General features: G+C 34.6%; 1 protein-coding gene across 31 annotated transcripts in view; it reads right to left on the bottom strand.

The window, feature by feature from the left end:
• The window catches only part of KrT95D (phosphofurin acidic cluster sorting protein KrT95D), a 327,318-nt gene that overhangs the window by 15,041 nt on the left and 286,129 nt on the right, over positions 1 to 26,148 (bottom strand). For 12 of the 31 annotated variants that reach the window (XM_073960285.1, XM_073960280.1, XM_073960292.1 and 9 more), the window contains 2 exons: positions 20,643 to 20,928; positions 12,546 to 12,629 (listed from right to left, as the gene is read on the bottom strand). In XM_073960285.1, the coding sequence (XP_073816386.1) occupies positions 12,546 to 12,629; positions 20,643 to 20,928 (370 nt within the window). Of the gene's footprint in view, positions 1 to 2,882; positions 3,006 to 12,545; positions 12,630 to 20,642; positions 20,929 to 26,148 lie in introns of all 31 variants that reach the window. The other 19 variants (XM_073960276.1, XM_073960287.1, XM_073960279.1 and 16 more) reach the window with 2 other exon arrangements.

Here is a 26,148-nt window from a genome sequence, read left to right as displayed (position 1 = left end):
GCTGCCAAGGCAAACACGAGTGCCGCCTCAATTTGTATTGGAGCCGTATTGACGCCACGATACCCAACACATGTCCGGCATGTGGATTGGGACCACACGACACGCTGTATTTGTTTAGCTGCCCAGCTAACCACACTCACCTGTCTCCTGATTTTTTATGGACGCATCTAGTCCAGGTTGCAGAATTTTTGAGTTTGAATACAGAGGAACCAAAACCTGATAACTGAACTAATGCACGAACAAACATATTTGCGTTGCTACAACAACAAATAGCAATACAGAGATTAAGGAAACAGGCATCTGCAGAAACGACACGAAGTTTCTCCACTCCGCCACTTCAATGAATGAAGTGAGATCCCTTTTTGTAAAGATCAGGCAGTTTCCAAACATCTGCAATGCACATGCTATTCTAGCTCTTCTTGCGTTTATTTTGATGCCTGAAACACGGCGCAGGTTGCGTAAAATATGTTCATTCATTTCTTACTCATGGGGTGATAATTGGTTCAGTAGTCAATTGTTCCGCGCTGAAGAAGAAATATCTGTAGGTCTGAATGACTACCCAAAAGCTGAGAAATGCTTGAAGATCTACTGGAAAAAAGTTGAAACTCAAATCAACATTGCCTGAAGCAGCCAGCAAACGGCAGAGATGAAATAGGTGGAAAGACAAAAGCCTTTACCGCAGGAAAAAAGGAAATGGAAAATTCGAAAATTAGTTTGATTTAAATATGCATTAAAAACTCCACACTGTTGGTTTTGATCAAGGTAGCGAACAAAGAAATTTGGTAGTAGAATATCATGCTTTATGGAAATGACGTTTTTTAAGGCTGATAGTATCCGCTAGTAGCGATGGCGTCAATACTGCAGAAGAAACTTCCGATGATGGTATAGGAAATGTTCTGTCCAGCACAAAGTTGCCAAGGCAGCAGTTAGCCGACTGAAGAATAATAATAAACAGGAACAGGAGCCGATAAGTTACATCCCGAAATGTTTGTGACCCATGATTGGAGCTTGAGTATTAGGCAAAAGAAACGTATAGCCGATGGATGAACTTTTCCAATCCCATAAATGTAGATAATACTGTATGTACCAATTACAGGACATAACTCTCCTCCCGATCACATATAAAATTGTATCCATCGTATAATGGGAACGACTAAAGTTAACGACCAATAAAATAAATGGGCCATATAGATTCGTTTTTAAACCTGGCAAATCCACCATCCGTACGTCAAATTCTGGATAAAACTTAAGAGCGCATTATTCATAGGAAAGAACCTCCGAACAGGTCAGTATCAAGCAAGAAGCCAAAAGAATATGTTGAAGAATGTTAAGCGAGATGCGGTAGTGTGTAAAATGGCACACTATACACACAAGTTCACATCCCAGCAAACCAAATGTCGGGTGTCCGACACATCGAAACAAATTCGGTAGCAAAATCGTTGAGATTTCGTTTTGATTTCTATACGATTTTTCGTAGGGGAATTCGTTCAGATTTTTTTCCGATTGCGAAGAGAATGTCGGATGTAAATTTCCCTTCGAATATGCTAATGTTTTTCTTCCGATTTCGGTAGGAATTCGGATCGATATATCGGAAACAAATTTCCTTCGCACAACAACCACCTTTTGTATATATCTAACAAGCAACATTTTAGTTTGTTGTCGAAAAACAAAATAGTTGGTTATAAAATTCGCATATACAATTTTTAAATATTTTAAATATAAATTCAACATGTAATAATTCAAGCTAGTGCTGATAGCCTCAACATATTCGTACACAATGTTTACATTGTTCTACTATAACTACAAAACTAAAAAAATCGCATTCTGAATTTCGCAAGGATTTTCTTCCGATTTCTGAACGAAATCGTTCCGAAATTATGTCAACCACTTCATACAACTTTCGTTAAGATATCGTTACGATTTCGGATCCGTTACGATGTCAGTACGATTGGTTTGCTGGGATGTTACCCGCCTTTATAATAGACGAAAAAATCGAAAGGTAAAGCTCTGAACATCTGTCAATTAATTAACATGAGGTGCTATGAAGTCTTACCCGAGTAACCCTTCCTACTAAAACGTGGTCCTAATAAACAATTTTAAATATTTAGTTTCCGATACTAGTAGTACGTGTGAGAATATTGATGTTCTCTCGAACAGACAAGAAAAAGACTTCTTTCATATTAATAAAACATTTATTAATTCAGTGTGCAAGGCGGGAATGCGGGAGTGGCACGCACAATCCTAATAATAATTATTAGTTCCATATTTTGCTGAAGAAGAAATTCAAACTAATTCCATCATAAAAGCCTGCCACTGTTCCATTTCTCAGCTGAAATTTTTGGAAAATTTTGCCTTAAATAGGATTTCATACGAAGAATATCAGCATTGAATGTTATTAGAAAGTACATAGTTTAAGAACATAAATACGAAATAAAACACAAGAACATGAATAAGAAAAACATAAAACACAAATATGACAACATAAAGAAAATATTATGGCATGGTATTTTAGTTAGAGAGGCAGCAACAAATGAAAGACTTAAAACAAAGACGGACAGACGCAAAGGGGTTGCAGTGAGTAAATTTGGTAGAGGGAGTAGAAAAAAAAGTAAAATGTTTTCATATTTTAAAAACAAGCTATTTTCAAGAATTTTTTTATAAACTTTCATTCGGAAAGTCTGTGACATAAAAAACGGGGTGTTTCAAGGGGTGATTGAGGGGGCAGAGTGGACAAACAAACAAGTGACATAGTAGGTGTGGTTAGAACAAATAATAGAGGACTTTACAAAAATAATTTAGATTCGTTTTGCTAAAAAAAATAATTAAATTTTTTTTTGGTTGTAGTTATTTAGTTTTTTTTTTTTGTTATTAATTACACAGACCTGTTGGTGTTGCCGAATTGTTATTGTTTGTTAAATGAATGCATTTTTGCTTGTTATTTTCAATTTGAAATGACGAATTTGTCAATTGGTCGCTTTTGTCCGATGATCTGCGCTCAATGTTGCCTGCAAAAGAAATTCCGAATTCAAGCCATGCAATTACACAATCAAATTAAAATTAAAAAAATATAATTTTTGGTTTTTAAATTTTATATACTTAATACATAATTCGAAATAAGCATTTAGAAATTATAGTAAACAAAGGAATGTAAATAAATAATGCATAAATAAATTAAATTAAATAAGTTATATTAAAAAAATAATAGTATGTTTGTGAGTGTTATAGCTAATATAGAATTAAAAGCAAAATGTTTATGTTTAGGCATAACACAAAAAAAAAAACAACAAATGCAAATTGTTAAATAAATAATTTTTAGTAAAGTAATTATTTAATTAGTTATGCATATGAATAACTATTTCGGAACTTTATTTATTTATGACAAGCATGGTAAATTTTAAATATATTTTTAATTCTATATTAATATAGACCAAAGAGTTATCGACACTGACTACTTTTTGCTGAATTTTATATCACAAACATTTTTTTTGACCCTCAATATGGTCGTAACCTGTATCTTTTTTTGTCATTACCAAGAAAAAACTGCAAAATTAAAAGGCAAAACTATGAATGAAATTTTTAAATAAAACTTGACAACACCTATGATGATATTACTAAATTTTAGCTACAACTTTACTTTGATCGCTAACTTACTCATAAATGGCGACAATTACCAGGATACATGCATGTATCGTTAACTGCGGGTAATTCTGTAGTTAACGAGTTACAGAATTTAAAAGAGCTATTTAGTTCAATTTTCAAACTCTCATCTTAAGACAGCTACAGTTTTAAGTAAAACTTTTCAAAATGTTATAATGTAATAAGTTTAAAAAAAAAAAAAAAAAAAAAAAAAATAGTAAATGAAGTGAGCAAAGGCTATATAGGAGAGGCGGGAAAAGTATTTCCTTAAAATACTTGAAACTTTATATTAAAAGGGATAAAAAAGAGAATACACGTTAAAATCTGAGACTTAAAGATCGATAAAAGGGAATAAATAAAATTGTAAATATATTGTTATATTATGTTTAATATTGTGCCTTCAGCAATAGTTTTTATCATAGTGGAAAATATTACGTGGCCAAGATATGAATATGCATTATCAATTCGACAATGTATGAATAGGTATTGTCACTTCAATAATACAAAATGTTACAGCAATCATGTCAATGGTTCCTGTAACAATATGAATGATGATTAAGGCTTTGACTTTACAAATATTTTTCTCAAAAATTGTTACTGTAGCAGGAAAAACCACATTGAAATAATACTTTTGTGAAAAACATCTAGTTTTTCTTTTTTAACACGGTGCTCTTGAATCAAATTTAAATGGAAGGTGCTAACACCTGGGGAGTTTTTGCGGATTCTGAAACTACAATGTTAATATATGAAAAATCTTAAAAAAACGAAAAAAAAAAAAAAAAACGCCGGAGGTCTTTTTAAATAAATCGCGATTCAAGTTGGAATTTTTAAGGGGTTTTTATGTTTTCACGATTTTGCTTGAAATCACAAGTCCTATTGAAATGGGACTAAAAAATGTTGTAGCTATGAAAATTCTCTACAAGATTGGCTTTTGTGATATCTTCGTAGTTTTTACCGTTATTGAGATATAGAAGTTCAAATTAGGACAATGGATTGACTGTATCGCCTCCTTATAAAGCAATGTTATACACAAAATGAAATGAAAATATGTAAATGAAACCCGCTTACACAAGTGAAGTTTTTGCGGATTTTGAAACAACTATGTTTATAGATGAGAAAAATCCAAAAACAAAAAAAAAAAAAAATCGCTGCATGGATTTTTTAATAAATCGCGATCAAAGTTCACATTTGTAGGTTTTTTTAGGTTTTCACGATTTTGCTTGGAAACCGCAAGTCCTATTGAAATTAGACTAAAGAAAATGTTGTAGCATATGCAAAATTTATGCATTTTACATATTTTTTTATGCAAGAAATATTTTAATAATACTCGTAGGTACACAAATGTGTGTACAAGTTTTCTGTTTAAAATTCTCTTCAGGGCTTTATTCGTTTTATTTTGTGATAAAACGAATTTCTGTCTAATCAGATTTTCTTTACGACCATCGTAACCATGTATGCATTTGCATAGGATTCCGCTGTCTACTAATCAGGAAGCATGGACTTTACCTTAGATAAAAATTTTCAGAGGATCCTCGAACTTAAACAACAATTTTGAACATTTGTGGGGAAAGTAGCGGAAGGAGTGGACCGATATGGTCCATTTTCGAACTTGAACTTAGTTTGGATCCAATCCAAAGTTTGGACCAAATCGGTTGCTCCGTATAAGAGATATCACGTGTACAACCTAGTGGAGCGATAAGCACCAACTTCGAACTTTATCTAAGATTCGCAGAAATATTACCATAATCAAAGTTTGGACCAACGCAGAATACGGTTCGAGAGATGACGTAGATGTCGTAGGGCCTTTTCTCAGGAAGTATGTACTTGTCACTGAGTACAATTTTAAAGGCGAATTCATGTGCAAAGAGCAAAAGAACATCTAGAAACTGCAAATCGATAGAAAAGTACGGACATTGGTTACTCTAAAGCTGAAAACACATCCGACGTTTGGGTAAAGTTTTGTGTCGTTTTGACCGTTTTTACACTGTTCGGCATGAACGCTGGACTTTGGTGTCGGCGTCGCCCTGTTGTTGTTGATGTTGTTTTCTCAACGCCCAACACAAAAATTTACTCAAACGTTGGATGAGTTTTCAGCTCAACGCAAACCTCTTGGCGTCAATATCATCCACCCATCTAAGCGAAAAAGGACAAAGTAAGACACTATGTCCATGTTTACCAGCTTTCCGCTGAGGGCATTGAAATCCCAACCCGATGTCAGGATTTCACAAGGCTATCTACAAGGAAGCTGCTCGGGCGAAAGAGTACGTCGTAAGCACGCTTTATCTGGGGGAGAGAAGGATATACCTAGTCACCCATAGAATCATTACCATGACATTCAACTCAGTGCTCACCTTTGCCATCCATGTGGTGAACAGAGTGGCCGTAAATTTAGTGGCGGATATTTGCATATTCCACGCTTGGAAAAATGTGGTAAAATCTGTTAAATAGCAGTTCAGCCTTTCATAAATGACATCAGGGAAGGTAAATTACTCCAATATTGTACAATCATTCGCATACTTTACAATCTTAGAAGAACTAGAGGTTAAATAGTTCCGGAGATATCACCCTACCTTGGGGATCTCTCTGTTTCATTCTACGGGCTTGGACTTCTTGTTCCTGAAATCGACGTACGACTGGCGACTGGATGGCTATTTCTGACGCTGGAGAGGATAAAAGCCTAAAGGGTCTTTGCTACGGGCAACAACAGCGAAATCTGTATGATTCACCTTTGCTGGCATATTTGTTTGGCTTCAGTAGTCGGATCACCATTTTCCAGACTTTAAAGAGGATGAGGGCGGCTAGAGACAGTTTGAGAACTTTAGTGAGATACTCGACTCCCGGCTTATTTAGCTGTTTCAGCATTACCATGGAGATTCGATGATGATTTAGCATTCCTGATGACATTCGCAAACATTATCCATTGTAAATTGTGGTGGTTCATCCTTGGCAAGAAGAAATCTAAAGCGACGTAGCTCTCCTCTCTTCGCCTTGTCATTCCAAAGGTGCTCGACAAACTGTCGATTAAAATAGCATACGCACCTCTTCGAATCAGTCAGCGTAAGGTCGCCAAACGTGATTGAGGTGCTATCTTCCTTCTTTCCAGGGTTCGAGATTGACTTAACCGTTGCCCACAATTCACATATTCCGGCTCTTATTTTGCAACTCTTCGGATGATTTATACAATTGTTCCGTTTATGCTCACCGACCAACCTGTGTGGGCTCTCTGACCCTGGGGTTGGCACGACGAAGTTCATCAGACTCAGTCGCCTCCGCTGGAACATTTGGTCTCACTTCGGGTATTCAATCAGCAGGTATATGACGAGCGGCGGCAGCAGTGATAATGTCTAGGAATGACCTTTCTGTTACCCGAACATCAGAAGGGTTGGGAGAATTACTAAAGCGGTGATTAGTGAACTCTATGAAACTAGGCCAATTAGCTTTTCCATACTTGACGAAAATGGAGACAATTATGGGGAAATGATCTGTGCCAAGAGAAACGACGGGTTGTCAGGTGATTTCATTTGTCAGACCAGGTGACACGATGGTTATGTTTGGCGAACTGCGACACTCTCCGTTAATTCTGGTAGCGACAACTTTAAATGGAAGGTGCTTACACTTGGGAAGTTTTTGAGGATTTTGAAATAAAAAAACAAAAAAATCGCCGGAGCGCTTTTTTAATCAATCGCGATTCATGTTGAAATTTTTATGTTTTTTTTAGGTTTACACGATTTTGCGTGGAAACCGCAAGTTCTATCGAAATGCGACTAAAGAAAATATTGTAGCTATAAAAATTATAAGGAGACGATACATTCAATGCATTGTCCCAATTTGAACTTCTATTTCTCAATAACGGTAAAACCTACGAAAAGATCATAAAGGTCAATCTTGTAGAGAATTTTCATAGCTACAATATTTTCTTTAGTCCCATTTCGATAGAACTTGCGGTTTCCAAGCAAAATCGTGAAATCCTCAAAAACCCCTAAAAATGTCAAATTGAATCGCGATTTATTTAAAAAGCGCTCCGGCGATTTTTCATTATTTTTCTCATCTATGAACATTGTAGTTTCAGAATCCGCAAAAACTTCCCTGGTGTAAGCACCTTCCATTTAAAGTTGTTTCAAGAGCACTGTCTTTCTACTTCTTATGTTATTTCAATAATTATTTCGATTTTTTAACAGATTTTTTTATTATTATTTTTTTAATGCAAATTATCAGGGTTGTTCGAAACGTAAATTTCCGTTTTGTCTCTATTCACGGGGAGTTTACATTCAGAATAAGGCTGTTTAACTTCTTTAACAATAATATTATTCGATCTACATTGGAATCATGATATATTGATGAATGAAGGGCAATGACCGGCACATTTTCCATCTACTATCGTTGAAAACATAAAACGTGATTTTTCCAAAAAAATATTATAAAACCCTGGGGACATTCCTTGGCCATGAAGCGCGATCTGTTGCCATAAATTAAAAAACCGAAGAATGCACTGGTATTCTCACAATGCACTTGAAATTAAACATAAAATAAAAAAGAAAAACTGTCTAAAACATAAATGAACCATAAAAAAAAATCTATTCCATAAAACTACTAAATAATAAAATTTGACAAAATTTTTCCAACAAGAAAAATAATTAAACACGACATACAAGTCTCCCTCCTAAATATTATTATCCAAAAAAATCTGTCTCTCATCGTCTTGTGTGTTTGAGTGGAAAGTAATAAATGAAATTATAGCTCTTTTAATTATTATGCTTTTCTTGTATGAACGACAAATGAAATAAAAACAACAAAAAAACTAATTGCTTTCTCATAAATTTATGGATAATAAAAAAACAAAACACTCATCTTTATGGCCCAACTATGACAAATCACCAAAAGATTTTTGGTGTGGGATAACCATGAGAAAATTTTCAAAAAAAAAAAAAAAAAACCAAAAACATTTTATACACAAAACGCTTTAATAATAAAAATATATGTGTACTGTTTGAAAACATAAAAGGAATTGTGGACAACAAGAGTTAAAAAGACAATTAAGTTATGCAAGTCCAACAACAGCAGCAACAACAATACATTGAATTCAGTTTAATAACAAAAATTCAACGTTTTATTATCATCAATGATTGTTTTTAACAAAGGAATCCGTGTTTTAAATTTAAGTACAACAACAAAAGGAAGGGTTATTCAAATAGTTCTAAAAATGTGAACTTTGACAGCGATTTATTTAAAAATCCTTCCAATGATTTTTTCTTGGTTATGGATTATTCTCATCTATGAACATTGCGGATTCATAATCCGCAAAAACTTACACCTGGGATGTTTTTGGTTTCATTTAAAGTTATTTAAGGCGCACCGTACATGACATGGAGGCGATACGGTCAGTCTATAGTCCCAATTTGAACTTCTCTATCTCAACAAGTAAAAAAGTATCAGTCGGCTTTGCCGACAGAGATATACCCCCAGCCTATGTGAAATGCCTGGAAGCCTGGATTACCTACGGAAAAAATAATACAGGACCACAACGAACAGCATCGGTATACATTTCCAAAGGACCTTTGAACAGGCCCTAAACTGTACTTAGACACAAATGTTAAACTTTTGTGGGGGAGGTACTTTAAAGAGGCGATCGATATGGTAGATTTAAGAAGTAAAACTAAATTTGGACAAAATATAAGGAGATCCAACGTGTGGACCAAATTGGTTGCCCGTCCAAGAGATATCGTACATACCAATTTAGTGACATTTTTTTAATATTGGGGGAAGTACTGGAAGTTGTGGACCGATATTGCCTATCTTCGAACTGAAACTAAGTTTAGACAAAATATGATGAAGGCCAAATTTTTTACCCAATCAGTTGATCAGTTCGAGAGTTATCGTCCTCTCGACCTACTACATATGATGCGGTGGGTTTTATACCTTTTGAGCTGTTTTCTCATGAAGTTTGGACTTGCCCCTAAAGAAACGTTTACCTTCGTAATTAAGGCTGCGAATGCAAGTTGCTTCAATAAAAATCAAAGTGATTCGAGAGCAGGACCTAAACTGAATTTTTCCGAAATTTTGTGTGGGAGGTACCCTAAGGAGAGAACCGACTGAGTTCGTATTAGAACCTCATTTAAGCCTGGTATATTTTTTACGATGTGCAAAGTACGGACCATATCGGTTACTCCCTTCAAAAGTTATCGTGCGCACAAAATTTCCGAACATTTTCGAACTTTTGTGGGGGAGATACCGGAAGGAGTGGACCGATAAACCCCATCTTCGAACTAGAACTATGTTTGGACAAACTATTACGAAGGCCAAATTTTGGACCGAAGCGGCACAAGTGATCGAGTGTCATCTTGCGCTCCAACCACTACACACGGTGTCATAGGGTTTTTTTGCTTCTTTCAGGCTATTTCTCAGGAAGTATTGACTTGCCCCTGATGAAACTTATACTGTCGTATGGGGGCAGTGAATACAAGATGCTACAACAAAAATTAAAGTGATTCGAGAACAAGTCTTAAACTTAACTTTTCCGAAATTTTGTGTGGGAGGTACCCGAATGAGTGGACCGATTGGATCCATATTAGAACCTAATCTAAGTCTAGTAGAAATTTGACAATGTGCAAAGTGTGGACCAAATCGGTTACACCCTTCAAGAGTTATCGTGCGAACAAATTTTCCTAACATTTCCGAACTTTTGTGGGCAAGGTACCGGGAGAAGTGGACCGAACTTAAACTTAGTTTGGACAAAATATTACGAATGCCAAATTTCGGGCCAAATCGGTTCAACCGTTCGGGAGTTATCGTGCGCACCAGCCAGCCAGACAGACGGACATTGCTAAATCGACTCCAAATTGTCTGAAACTGATTTTGCCCAAACATACTTGGGGTCTAAAACCATTATTTCGATGAGGCACATTTTGCCCGTATTAAAGTGTATATACCCTCGTTAGCATAAATGCTGATGGTATAAAAGGGTCGCAAGGGCTGTTTGAATTTGTCTCTGGGAAGTACCAGAGGGAATGAAACGTTATAGTCTATATTCGATTCTGATCTATGTCTGCAAGAAATATTACGAAGAGAAAGTTTGGTCCAAATCAGTTGATACGTTCAAAAATGGTGGACCAATGTCAGTTCGATGCTAATCGTAACTCCAGAAATTTTAGTTGTCGCCAAAGGATTTTTCGAGTTTTGACCATTTTGTCAGGATGCAGGGACTTGTCCATGAAAAACCGCTGTAAAGTAGACCTCAAGTAGTACCTTCGGCTAACATTTCAAAACGATATAGACCTTTTTGGAGTTTGAAAATGTTTTGGAACTTGATTTACTTTTCCAAGGAAATGTTAATGAAGAAGTTTCATTGCATTAATGAAGAGATTTCATTGCATTAATGAAGAGGTTTCATTGCATTAATGAAGAAGTTTCATTGCATTAATGAAGAGGTTTCATTGCATTAACGAAGAAGTTTCATTGCATTAATGAAAAAGTTTCATTGCATCAATGAATAAATTTCATTGCATTAATGAACAAATTCGTTAATTTTACTTCAATGAAACTCAATGCAACTTTTTCGTTTACGTTGGTTCAAAATCAATGATAAATTTCATTGATGGAACGTAAGGTTTCGTTTATATTATGAAGCTTTTTCTTTCAGTGTATAGTCCATCTAACCTAACCTACGTATGTCAGGAACAAATCGATTACTCCCTTATGCGCACCATTTTAGTTATTTTAGCTAATATGTTGAACTGTTGTGGGTAAAGTATCCGAAGTAGTATTCGAGAGTTATCTGTAACGCATTTCGTCAAATCATATTTGGGGTCGGTAATTTCGATGATGCACATTTTTGATCGTATCAAAGTGTTCAAGTATATACTCGTACATTCGTTAGCCTAAAGGCTGAGTCTATAAAAATATTTGCCTCATGGCGTTCTAAAGAGTTCAGCCCTATTCCCTTTTCAGGACACTGAAATACTCAGGAACTATATGTCGGAGCCCCAAACTTATGTACATCCTTATGTGGTCAGGGCCACCTACAAATTTTTGTTTCTTTTTTTCAAATTGACATTCATTTCCAAACTCATTCCGTCCTTTTGATATCTTCTTTTTCTCCAGACAAAGTGTATGTCTCAATCAATAACCCTATTGCTTTGTGGTTATGAATGAAGACATGAACGACCACCCACCCTCAATGAAATTAAATTGAATTCGTCGTGTATTATTTTAAGTAATGGATAAACTGAAACATAAATGGAATGCATGACATGTTGTTGTTGTTGTTGCTTGCTTGTTTGGCAGGCTGAATTGGTTGTGGTGCGGCAGCGATTACTTGGTCGTAATTTATCGTCCACCAAATATGATGTGTGGCAATGTCATGCATTTATGGATGTCATGGATGAAATGCAATTGCGAGTCGTCCATTTTTCAGGCAGACAGACAGACAGGCCGTCAGTTAGTGTGGTAGTGGTGTTACATATTGACAGCGTACGTTCGTTCCTTCATTCAATGGTTCCATTTTGAAAGGTTGTTGACTGGCGTCGTTCCTTATCGTAACAGAAATATTTCAAAAAAAGGGGGACTTTCAATTGAAGGGAATGTGAAATAAATAAATAAATTATTTGAAAAACTCAATGGGGGGTTCATGATCATCCTATATTCTAATTGTGTATCCAACACTTTACCAAACCATCCTATCGAAATCAAATAGTATCCTAAATTATCATCTTCAAATGTATTCTCTAAATGTTTATAAATGCTATTGCCATAAAAAATTTCAATATAACGCTTCCAAATCATAGAGCAAAATGACAATTTGAAAATTTTAACGAATTTGTAACGCAACGAAAAACGAAAACAATGTATGAAACAGCTATGACATTAAAAACGAACGAACAAAAGAACGAATGAACGATAGAGAGAGAACCCACCTTTATTTTTGGACGTTACAAATAATTGCAGTAATCTATACCATCTTTTTTGATAATGTGGATCAGATGTGGGTGGTTCAAATTCTGAAAATAGTAACCATTAAGACAATTATAAATATTGTAGCTAGTCTCTTTGCTCTGAACGATTTTTTTTTGTTTGAAATGACGCTACTTTTGAACGGAATGATTGATTTGTTTTGTCTTGAAAAAATTGCATAATTTTATTTAGCGTTATCACATGTAGAAAGCGTGCTGCCTGAATATAATTGCTAGTTGTAAGAGAAATAATTTAGGTATATGTTATTTCTTTATTACAGTGAACATTTACTAGAGTAAGTTAATATTTTGTGATTATATTATATGAATTCCACTAAAGGCAACAACAATTATTTTTAAACATATTTTTAGAAATATTTACACACCAATTAATTTTGTAAATGATTTTGAAATATGTGGAAACAAATTACCCAAAATAGAAATTTGAATTCATATTTTTGCTAGCCTCAAAGAAGATAAAACCTAACTCTAAGTTTCACCTAATAGGAAATTATTTATAATTTTAACCAGTAAGGAAAGGATCAAAGTCGGGCGGGCCGACTATATGATACCCTACACCACTGTGAATATGTAAAATATAAATTGGAGCTATATCCAGATCTTAACCGATTTTAATATAATTTGGCACATTTATTTCCAGACCGAATTCAGTCACACATTCCAAATATCATTTAAATCGGACTTATATATCGTGTTTGGAGCAGAAAATACGTGAAATCGGCCGAAAATATATATGGGAGATATATCCAAATCTGAACCGATTTCTATATAATTTGGCACATTTATTTCTAGACTGAATTCAGTCACACATTCCAAATTTCATCGAAATCGGAAATATATAGCGTGTTTGGTACAGAAAATACGTGAAATCGGCCAAATATATATATATGGGAGCTATATCCAAATCGGAACCGATTTCGATATAAATTGGCACACTTATTTCTAGACCGAATTCAGTCAAACATTCCAAATTTCATCAAAATCGGACTTATATAGCGTGTTTGGTGCAGCAAATACGTGAAATCGGGCAAAAATATATATGGGAGCAATATCCAAATCTGAACCGATTTTCACCAAAAGCAGTAGCGTTCTTCCTATGGCTAAAAAAGTTGTAGTCCCCAATTTTCAGCTGAATCGGACAAAAAATGCGACCTGTATGTTGCGAACAAAAATACATGGACAGACGGACACGCATAAATCGACTCAGAAAGTGATTATATGTATATCCTCAAAAGGAACTATGGGTCTATTTCGTTTCCTTTTGTATGTTACATACAAATGCACAAAGACATAATACCCCTTACCACTGTGTGGTGTAGGGTATAAAAACAGAATGTTCCCAATAAAAAATTGTAGCCTCATTAGACAAATAATCCATTACAGAGTAATTTAAGCAGGGTAACGGCTGCATTAGCAAACATATTATGGGTTATTTAATAAAACAAAAACAAACAAAAATACTACTTATTTTACTCAGTTCAAAGCATTGAGTATAGGTGGCACTGCGATATGTCCACGTTAAAATAATGGTTTTGTAGGTTCATTTGTTAGAATTTACGGTTACCAAAAATGTATTTATATAAACCACGCTATTTGGTAATGGGGGCCAGCAAAAAATTCTTACTGAATAATGAGTTTTTATAGTGTTTATTGATAGTCGTAGCTACTTACAAAAGCCCCTACTACGACCACTAGAATAACTATGGCCACTGGAAGTAGAAAAATTAGCTAAAAAACATATCTAGTATATTTTTCTATTTTTAGAAGTGTTAATGTTAGATTTTTATACCCTCACCATTTATGCTAACGAGGGTATATACACTTTCATACGGGCAAAATGTGCCTCATCGAAATAATGGTTTTAGACCCCAAGTATGTTTGGACGAAATTTGTTTCAGACAATTTGGAGTCGATTAAGCAATGTCCGTCCGTCTGTCTGGCTGGCTGGTGCCCACAATAACTCTTGAACGAAGCAACCGAACGGGTCCAAAATTTGGTATTCGTAATATTTTTTCGAAACTTAGTTTAGTTCGAAGATGGGCAATATCGGTCCACTACTTCTGGTAAATCCCCCACAAAAGTTCGAAAATGTTCGGAAAATTTGTGGGCACGATAACTTTTGAAGGGAGTAACCGATTTGGTCTATACTTTTCTCATCATGGCTCATGGGCTCAATCGACGAACTCCTTCGGGTACCTCCTTCACAAAACTTCGGAAAAGTTCAGTTTAAGACCTGCTCTCGAATCGCTTTGATTTTTGTTGTAACAACTTGTATTCATTGCCTCGCATACGACGATACAAGTTTTATCAGGGGCAAGTCCATACTTCCTGAGAAAATAGCCTCAAAGGTGCAAAAAACCTACGATACCGTGTGTAGTGGTTGGAGCTCAAGATAAATCTCGAACGGATCTGCCGATTCTGTCCAAAAGTTGGGCTTCGTAATATTTTGTTCAAACTTAGTTTAAGTTTGAAGACAAGCCATAGCGGTCCACTCCTTCAGTTATCTCCTCCACAAAAGTTCAAAAATGTTCGGAAAAATTGTGCGCACGATATCTCCTGAAAGGAGTGACGGAGTAGATATATTAGGATGTGTAAAGCACGGACCAAGCTTTACACATCCTAATATATCTACCAGATAAAAATCAGATTCGAATATGGACTATACTTGTCTACCTCCCACACAAAATTTCGGATATGTTTACTTTAAGACCTGCTCTCGAATAACTTTGATTTTTGTTGAAGCAATTTGCATTCGCTGCCTTCATTACGACGGTAAAAGTTTTTTTCAGGGGCAAGTCCACACTTTTTGAGAAAACAGCCCGAAAGGTTAAAACCCCCCAATGGCACCATATGCAGTGTTCAACCGATTTGGTCCAAGATTTGGCCTCCGTTATATTGTGTCCAAACTTATTGTCAGTTCGAAGATAGGGAAAACCGGTCCAGAACTTCCAGAAATGTCCCCAAATATTTAAAAAAGGTCACTAAAATGGTATACACGATATCTCCTGAACGGGTCAACAAATTTGGTCCAAACTTGGGATCTCCTAATATTTTGTCCAAATTTAGTTTAACTTATAAAATGGCCCATATCGATCCTGTCCTTAGGGTACCTCCCAGACAAAAGTTCAACATTTGTGTCTAAGTGCAGTTTAGGGCGATAAAATCCACTTCCATAATACACTTTGTCAGTCCATTGCTTCAAGTATCTCCTGCGCAACACTGTTGAACTTTAATCCTAATCCACATTTTTGTCGGCAAGTTCAATGTCCAAAAAGGCCCACAAAACTCTGAAAAGGCCCTAAATACATTCGACCTGTCCGTAGATGAAAGTTTCAATTCACATTGGCTGAGCGTATATCTCTGTCGGCAAAACCGACTGATACTTTTTTACTTGTTTTTTTTTTTTTAATTCATATTTTTATTTTATTTTGCTCTCTACGGGATCTGATCATGCGAACTTCTGATTTGTAGCCGAACACACTACACACTAGGCCACGCGAACGTGTGCTTACATGTGCATCACCAATTGTTGTATATATATTTTTTACAAAAAGTACCCGGTCGAGGGAGAGTGTTGAACACACAACTCTCGGATTTGTAGTCGGACTCACACGCTCTGTGCCACCGTACTTATGAATTAGTAAGGAGTAATATAAGTAGTTATTTTTGTTTGCATTACTTTGTAATGACTAACGGATCCGAATTTTTGCTAGGGAGTTTTTGCTGAAGCCAATTTTACCAATGGACAAAAAAAATGTAAAATAAAGATTTTCTTCCAAACGTACATCATGTCTATGTCGCATAACACCTTCGGGTGCCTACCAAACAAAATTTCAAGCAAATGTGCAATACAAGGACATGTCTCGGATCATTTGGAAATTTGTCAGATAATTGAAAGAGTGCTCAAAAAACCTGCCGGTACAAACTGATATGACCGATGAGAACGATAGGTTACGAATTGGGAACGACTGTGTCCACACTTGTTGAATGTAGGCTAGAGTGATACCAGAAGGAGTTGTTCAAACTTGATTTTCACCACCACGTCTTTTGATAGTTATTGCGCCAATTCCAAGAAGCATGGGCGTGTCCACGTTGAACATTAGATGACCAGAAGTAGTACTTTCGGTAAGAATTTCAAATTATCCTCAAACACTCAGAAGGTCCCTGATCAGGACATCAAAATTTTCAAACTGACAATTGCCGCGATTAAAATTGCTTATATAATTATGGATTCACCAGGCTGGGATTTGAATCTATGTTCGAATAACGTTTTAAACCCAAGTATTAATCAACAATCTAAGCTCACATAGAATATTAATTAAAACTTTATTTTTTTTAAACAATATTTTTCTTGCGATAAATTATATTTTGGTTTAGTGGTAAATGGTATCACAAGTTTAGACCACTATTATTAGCCTTTGCTTACTCCTTTTTTCTTTTTTGGTTTTTTTTTAATATTTCTCTGGTTATAATTTAATTCTAAAATATTTCAAAGCTAAATATTTATGACAGGGGTAACATAATTTTTGTGTCCTTCACAAGGCACATCCTTCCAAAAGCTCTTGCCATTAATTATATTTAAAAATAATTATAATTAAAAATTTAAATTGCCTAGTCATTAGTATTAAATATGCATTTACATGCTAGAATTGCGTCTCTAATGACGCATAAGTTTTCCATGAACGGAAATTAATAACCAAAAAATCAGGTCACGAAAACAAAAAAAACCATTTTACAAAAATATCAGCCTATCGAATAACCTAAAAATAAGTGAATGAAAAAATTCACATGATGTGTATTAAATTTAACAAAACAAAAAAATAATCGAAAAAATATATTATTTGACCCATATTATTGTTTTAGAGTTTTAGTTGTGTGTTTGTGTTGTTATTAAACACAAATATTCATTTTTCAATGAGCGAATGCTAAGCGTCCGCAGCAACAACAACAACAGCAATAATAAAAAATTACTAAAACAAATAAACAAAAAACAAAAGTAATTGTTAATAACAATGAAAACTAACAAAAGAATACAATTAAATTCAAGTTGAGTGTGGTCTTTTGTTTTCGGATAAAAATATAATGAAGACGAATTATTTTAATAAAAATATAGCACTACTATTTTAATTTGTATAAATCTGAGTATGTATATTATTTATTTATACTACTTATTTATAATTCTTTACATTATTTCATATGCATGTATAGTGAACTAATTTAAGAAAAATAAAATAGTAAAAAAGTCCACAAACTGAGTAAGCTATTTTACCAAATTTAAATTTTCGAAATGTGGCAAACGATAGTTTTTGAAATCAAATTAACTAAAGATATTGGAGGTTTTTTTCTGAATGAAAACTTAACGGAGAAAGTTAGAAAACTCTAGAACAGTTTTCATTCAAAATAACACCCATTATAACATACAAACAGGGTGACATAGGGGATGGAAGATACCAAGGAACGGTCCTGACCGGCTTTAACATGGCAAAGCCCAGGATTTATCTTGGTCCCTCTTTCATCTCAAGTGGACACTGACCTCCCCGTGGTGTCACCTGGGGAACTGCCTTTAACACCCGTTAAAGGTAGTGAGCTAACATGTGCCGCGCGTTCACCCATAAGAACGTTAAAAACTTGGGTTTGGGCGTCGAGTTAGTAACCCTCCCCTAGAAAAAACAGCCTACTATGAAAAACGAAAGAAAAGAAAAACAAACGCCTCTGAAGTTAACGAACCCCGCAAACGTTTTAAGGACCATGATCTGCGAATCTGCACCTGGAATGTTCGCACTCTTTATAGAGAAGGTGCAGTTTACGTATTGGCAGATGTACTTGAAAAATACAAGGCCGACATTACTGCCATACAGGAAATAAGATGGATTGGGAAAGGCGTCACAACAACAACTAAAGGTGACGCACTGTATTATAGGTGCCATGACACAAAGCATGAGTTTGGTTGTGAATTTTTAGTTGGTCGGAGATTAAAACATCTGGACTCCAGCTTCACCCCAGTGAATGAAATACCCGCTGCAATTCGATTAGAAGCTAAATTTTTTCAACATCAGCTTTATTTGCGCTCATGCTCCCTGCGGCAAATCCTGGAGAAGACCCAAGATCTGAATTTGGTATCCCCGCAAAGTTCATTCGACTTTGTAAAATGACTCTAACTGACACAAGATCTTCAGTTAAAATAGGAAAGAACCTCTCCGAAGAGTTTTGTACCAAAAGAGGTTTCAGGCAAGGAGACAGCCTTTCGTGTGATCTTTTCAACATCCTGCTAGAAAAGGTTATACGAGAGAGCAAACGTCAAAAGGAGTGGCACAATCTGCACCAATTGCCACATTTTACTTGCTTATGCTGATGATATAGACATCATGGGACGATCAGTAAAAGAAGTAACCGATACCTTTATGAAGGTAAGAAGGGGGTCTGGCGGTAAACGGCGAGAAGACCAAGCTGATGGAGTCGACGCGCAATGCGTTCTTTAAGATCGGACCAACTGTTGAAGTTGGTTCCTATAATATTGAGGTAGTAAAAGACTTCGTCTACCTCGGCACCTCCGTAAACACAACAAACGACATCAGTTGTGAAATAAAAATAAGAATTGTATTGGCCAACAGATGCTACTTTGGTTTAAGTAAGCACTTCAAAAATAAAGCCACAACTGGTCAAACAAAAATAACGCTTTACAAAAAACTGATACTACCCGTGTTGATGTATGGTTCCGAAGCCTGGGTACTGCGCAAGTAGATAAGGCAGTGCTTGGCGTGTTTGAGAGAAAAATCCTTCGAAAGATCTACGGACCAATCTGCGTTGATGGTGAATATCGACGTCGCATGAACCACGAACTGTATCTGCTATACAACGACATCAATATTGTTAAACGTATCGAGATGCAGCGATTGCGTTGACTAGGCCATATAATAAGAATGAGCGAAGATGAACCCGCAAAAAAGACGTATAAATTCGAGCCACATGGCGGTGCACGTAGAATTGACAGGCCAAGGAATAGATGACGCAAAGAAGTGGATGAAGAGATGACAAGGTGCGGTATTTCAGAAAGCGAAGCACTAAAAAGATAGAATTGGAGGTCTTTTCTTAGTTCGGTAGTAAGTAATAATAACATACAAACATAACCTATTGCATTGATTTCCATAAGGTTTCCATAAAATTAAAAAGTTTTTATTTGTCATATTCCAAAAATGAAAATTAGTTTAAATCAAATTCTCCTGCCGATAGATTTCGTCTTGGTTATTTAAAGAGCACAGGATTTTAAACACAAAGTATGGATTTTAAGGACCTCCATATTGTGTATGTTGTCGATCTAGAACCGCTGTAGCATATAGTCCTAATATTGAGTATCACTTAACTTTCAAATCTAAATAATAATATATACAGAAGAACCTCGATAATTCGTAATGGAAGGGATCGGCCATTTTATACGAATTATCAAAGGTTTCGAATTAGCGGGTTTCAAATGCGAAGGAAATGGATTCAAGGGACATAAGCTTATACGTATTATTGAGATTTTAGATTTATCGAGGTACGAATTATCGGGATTCTACTGTATTTTTTTGAAAAAAAAATATATTCTAAATTTTCAGCGATTATATCGTAAAATCTAAGAGAAAACTATAAGAATACACAAACTCTTCTACCCAACAACCAAAAATAAAATAGATAAATAATTAAATCCAAACAAATGATTTCAAAACTAACTAAATAAATATATGTATGTATATGTAGTGGAAAACAAAACTAAGCAACAAAATAGTAAATTGCTTTGGTAATTATTCGAATCTTAATGATTTATTAACTAGTAAATAATGACTTTATTTTGATTGGATATTATTTTGATACACCTTTAGCTAGAAAAAGTAACAAAATGCGCATGAACCAACTAAAAGTTTTAAAAATTATATATTCAAAAATACCATAGCAAAATATGTATGTAAGTGAATGTTTTTTTTTTATAAGAAAAAGAAAACCAACAACGATAACAACAAATAAATCAAAGCAATGTTTTTTTTTCATGTTTTTCAAACTTACCACCAGTACTGCCATCATGCAACATTATCCGTGAATTGGTAAAGAATGGTCTTAACGAGGGTTTTGGTGTTGAGCCTATAGACAGACTATCTATATCTGGCCCTGAATCATCACCCTCACAGCATGATAACGATTCGAGCTCTTGAAATAATGCATCCAAATCACGTTCACCACGTAGAGCAGCAGTGCTACGATTAACTTCACCTTCCAGTTCTTCGGAGACTTTGAAACGTTTGAGTAGGGCAAAGATTTTTTGCTTAAAATTACGTTGTTGTAGGGAAATTGTCTGTAATTAGTGGTGGAAGACGGAGGTGGAGGAAGAGACAAAGAAAAGCAAACAAAGAAGTTAGTTTAGTTATAAGAATTGTCTAACAAGAAAAAAAAAACACAATTTCAATGAAGACATTTTTGTAAATGACGAATGATTGATAGAACGAACAAACATTTACACAATGTTTGCCTGTAATTTGTTTAAAATTTAAATTGTTTTCTTAAAGTTTGATTGATGGCAAAAATTGTGTAAGAATTCTATGTTGCAATTTTGTGGTTACTTTTTTTCCTTTAAATTGATGATAATTTATTTTTTGGAAATATCTAAAAAAATCCATTTTTTAAATCATATATTCAGCCTTAAGCCTAAAAATAAATATATGTTTTATGTAACAATGCCCGCCCCGGAATTGTTTAACATATCTGTGCACAGGATAGGTCTTACATTAACGCAAAGGTACACAAAATAAAGGTATTTCATCGACGAGTTCTACATATGTAAAAGACTTACCCAGCATTACAAAGTAATGGGCACCGTGACATACAGTGGTTGTTTCTGAAAATGTTGCTACCTGAACTAAAATGCAAAAATTGATAACTTCGAAACGAGTTGAAATTTTTTAACAATTTAAAAAACAATTTTGTAGGCTGAAAAGTTGTCTTTAAGATAGCAAAATATTCCATCTACAGTACCGTTATACTAGAATTTTACGGGAAAACAAAAATGGGCATTTTAAAATTGAGCATTCCAGCAAAATTTTAGTATAAAGGCACTGAACCAACTTTATATGGAAACTACAATGTTCATAGATGAGAAAAATCAAAAAACAAAGAAAAAATCGTCGGAGCGCTTTTTAAATAAATCGCGATCAAAGTTCATATTTTTAAGGTTTTTAATGATTTTACTTGGAAACCGAGCAAGTCGTATCGAAATGGTATTAGAGGAAATGTTGTAGCTGTGAAAATTCTCTGCAAGATTGACCTTTATGATATTTTCGTAGGTTTAACCATTTTTGAGATATAGAAGTTCAAATTGGGACGATGCACTGACTGTATCGCCTCCATAGAAAACAATGTCATGCACGGTGCGCCTTAATTATCTTTAAATTTTAACTTTTCAGAATCCACAAATGAAACCCGCTTACAACCTGGGAAGTTTTTGCGGATTTTGAAACAGTAATTTTCATAGATGAGAAAAGTCTAAAAGCAAGAAAAAATTGCGGTCAAAGTTCACATTTGTACGTTTTTTTTAGGTTTTCACGATTTTGCTTGGAAACGACAAGTCCTATCGAAATGTGACTAAAGAAAATGTTATAGCAATGGAAATTCTCTGCTCCAACTCTACACTATTTTCATATGTAATTCGAAGAATTTCAATTGTAATTGGATTATTTCATTTAAAATTCGAAACTTGTAATTTGAAAATTCCATTTGAAATTCGAATTATTTAATTTGTAATTAAATTTTTTCATTTGTAATTCGAATTATTTCATTTGTAATTAAAATTTTTTCCATATGTAATTTGAATTTTTCTATTTGTAAATCAAAGTTCTTCATTTGAAATTTCAAATGAAAAAAATCTAATTTTAAATAGAAAAATTCGAATTACAAATGAAAAAAATTCAAACTATAAATGAAATAATTCGAATATCAAATGGAATTCTCAAATTACAAATGAAATAAATCTCAAATTAGAAATGATATTCTCAAATTACAAATGAAATAATTCGAAATTCAATTGGAATTCTCAAATTACGAGTGAAATGTTTCGAATTACAACTGAAATTATTCGAATTACATGTGAAAATGGTGTAGTCTAGTCTCACTTCGATAGGACTTGCCGTTTCCAAGCAAAATCGTGAAAACCAAAAATGTGAAAAATCTCTCAATTTTTTCTTGTTTTTGGATTTTATTTATCTATGAACATTGCTGCTTCAAAATCAGCAAAAACTTCCCAGGTACCTTGTTTTCATTAAGTTCGAGGATGGGCCATATCGCTCCACTCCTTCGGGTACCTCCCCCACAAAAGATCAAAATTCGGATAAAGTGAATTTTAAGAGCTCCTCTCGGTTAGTTTTGAAATTTTTTCAGTAGGTTGTCCTTGCGGCTTCCTTTACGACGGTAAAATGTTTTTCTTGTGCAAGTCCATACTTCCTGAGATATTAGCCTAAATGCCCCATGAAACCCTGACGGCACCAACGAAAATAGCAAATCCGCAAGATAATTCTCACGGGGAGTTTCTGATGGGTACAAACATTGCACATCGTATTATTTTATCCCGTCATGTATCAGGCTAGAATATGGACTATATCGGTCCACTCCTTCGGGTACCTCCCACACAAAATTTGGAAAAAGTGAAGTTTAGGAGCTCCTCTCGCATCGTTTTGATTCATTTTTCAGTAGGTTGTTCTGACGGCCTCATTTACAACGGTACAATTTTTTCCGAAGTAAGTCAATACTTCCTGTGATAATGGCCGAAAAGCTCCAGAATCCTACCGGCACATACTAAAGTGGCTATTGTGCAAGATAAATCCAAAATTTTTTCAAAAAAAAAAAAAAAAAATAAATAAATAACTTTGCATAGCCCCACATTACGGTATCTAGAGATTTAAAAGCAAACTCTTGATACAAAATCAATATATTTTATTTTATATACAGCAAAATTATTGTGTATGGTTTGGTCTTGTTGCTGTTGTTTTTTCCTTTTTTTGGTCAGTGGCTGAGGGTATATCTCCGTCTGCACATATGACTGATACTTTCTAACTTGTTTTTCTTTTTATTTATATCTTTTTATTGAAAAACACAAACCAAAGGCATTCAGAATTTTATAGATAAAGTTAAAATTCCAAAAACATTTTGGGGGTTATTCTAAACGGAAAACCGCCGCGAGTTTTTTCGCTTTCTTCCTTCAGTTAAAACTTTCCGCTGTTTCAACATAAGGAAGAAAGTGAAAAACTCACGGCGGATTTTCGTTCAGAATAACCCCCTTTATGTCGCAAATCTTAAGATCTAAGCTCTCGATTGGGACTTGTGGGAGATCGTTAACTCAAAAATCAACAACAACAAAAAAATGCAAAATCAAATAAAATTTATTTATTTTTTTTTTTTAATTTTACCTGTTAGGGCGAAGATCATTTTTAATGATTAATTTTCTATTAATTAATTTTCTCGTTTAGAGTTAAGCTTGATGATCGATTTTTTTTTTTTGCAAGTGAAAAAGGAAAGCCCACACAGTGCAAAATAAAAAGGCATAATGTCAAAAACGGAGAAGCCAATTGATCATTCCCTTCGCCGGAATGAAATCATGATATTGGTAGCGATCAGTAAAATTTTTCAACACTGTCAGTTCGTTTTGAAAAACATTACTCTCTGTAATAGAAAGTAATGATGAAGTTTAAGCCATTGGGGGTAACACTCCAGACTTAAAACAATCAAATGAGATTGAAACTTCAACCAAAATAAAACAAACAAAAAATGCGAATGGCACACGCCGGGGAACTTTGTTTAAACCAAAAACAAAATTCCAACAACAACCTTACAGGCAACTGTGTTGATGCTCTTTTCAACTCACAGAATTCGATGAGTTGTTAGTTGATACGTGCTGACATGTTGCAAAATATTTTGATTTTGGTGTTCTTGGGAAAATCCGAAAAGTGAGTGTGATTCTCATTCATATGAGAATACTAGACACTTAAAGAGTTCGGTTTTTCGCTAAAAAGGCATAATGTCAAAAACTGAGAAGCCAATTGATAATTCCCTTCGCCGCACAGAGGACGAAATCATTGATCTAGCGGCGCGAAAGTCAAAAAATCAAAGTATAAAATTGCGAAATGTTTTCCATTATATCGATTACAGACACTCTGCAGACTAAGATTTAGTTTTTACTTTTTTGTTGTTGTAAATATTCACTCAGTTATTCAGTGTCAAGTGCAAGAAATTTTGACGGATCAGATTTTAATAAAATTGTTGCTAAAGACCTGATCTCATATTTGTTTAATTGTTAAATAAATTCGTAATAAAACTAAACAAAGTTTATTTTTTATTGATAGGGGAGGGTTTAAGTTAAATTAAAATGAAATGTTTGGGGCCTGAAGTTACATAGTTATAAAGCAATAAATTTTCAAAAATTATTATTTTTTGTATGTTTTTAGTGCAATATACTTTTGTTGGATGGAGCGTAACTACAAAGGTCCACCGAGGTTCGGTCCAGTTATTTTTTTAATAATAAATTGGACTCCCTAGATTCCGAATAACCAAAATTTAGCTGCAAATAGCAGCAAATCTTGCCGATAAATGGTCTTGAAAAATAGCTTAAATCCTCAAAATACCCTAAATCTGTCGGTACGGTTATATGGGGGCTATATCAAAATGTACACCTATGTTCGCAATTTTTGGTGGAGAATTTTTGTGTCCACTGGGAACCCCAAATACCAAATTACACTAATTTGATCGAAAAATGTAGCTTTAAATCCCCAAACTACTGAAAGTTGGGAGGTACCCTAAAAGGGGCCTATACCCAAACGTGGACCTATATCCACAATTTTTGGTGGAAAGGTTTAGTGATCACTAGGAACACTAAGTACCAAATTACAACTGATTTGGAAGGAAAAGGTGGCTTAAATCCTCAAAATATCGAATATCAGGAGGTACCGTTATATGGGGGCTATACCAAAATATTTGCCTATGTTGTTCATATTTAGTCCATAATTACCCACAGACACAGATAGAGTTTGTGCAAAATTTCAGAAAGATATCTTCATTCGTTTCCAAGTTATTAATTTCGCGCCGCTAGATCAGTGGTTTCGACCACTGTGCGCCGGGATGAAATCATGATATTGGTAGCGATCAGTAAAATTTAGCAACACTGTCAGTTCGGTTTGAAAAACATTACTCTCTGTAATAGAAAGCAATGATGAAGTTTAAGCCATTGGGGGTAACACTCCAGACTTAAAAACAATTTAGCCTGGGAAGCAATATAGCCTGAAATAATTGATAATTTTATAGAAACTAGCTTTTTTCCTTAAATTGGTGGTGCTTTAGATTTGTCCACTTATATTTGCGAACTAATTTTTTTTAATTTTATTTTTTTTTTATTAAATTCAGAATTCAGTAATATCCAGTAATAAAGATATTAGTAAATAAAAAGTAAAAAATAAATTAATAACTTTGTTTTTTTGTTTTAATTATCACTACTGATTTTGGTGCTTAAGTTTTGGCCAATACTGTACATATAATT

The sequence above is a fragment of the Musca autumnalis genome, unplaced genomic scaffold (assembly GCF_047663935.1).
Source record: "Musca autumnalis isolate F117 unplaced genomic scaffold, ASM4766393v1 scaffold_1, whole genome shotgun sequence".
NCBI lineage: Eukaryota > Metazoa > Arthropoda > Insecta > Diptera > Muscidae > Musca > Musca autumnalis.
The sequence above is the reverse complement of the archived record's forward strand: the minus strand, read 5'-3'. Positions and strand labels throughout refer to the sequence as shown.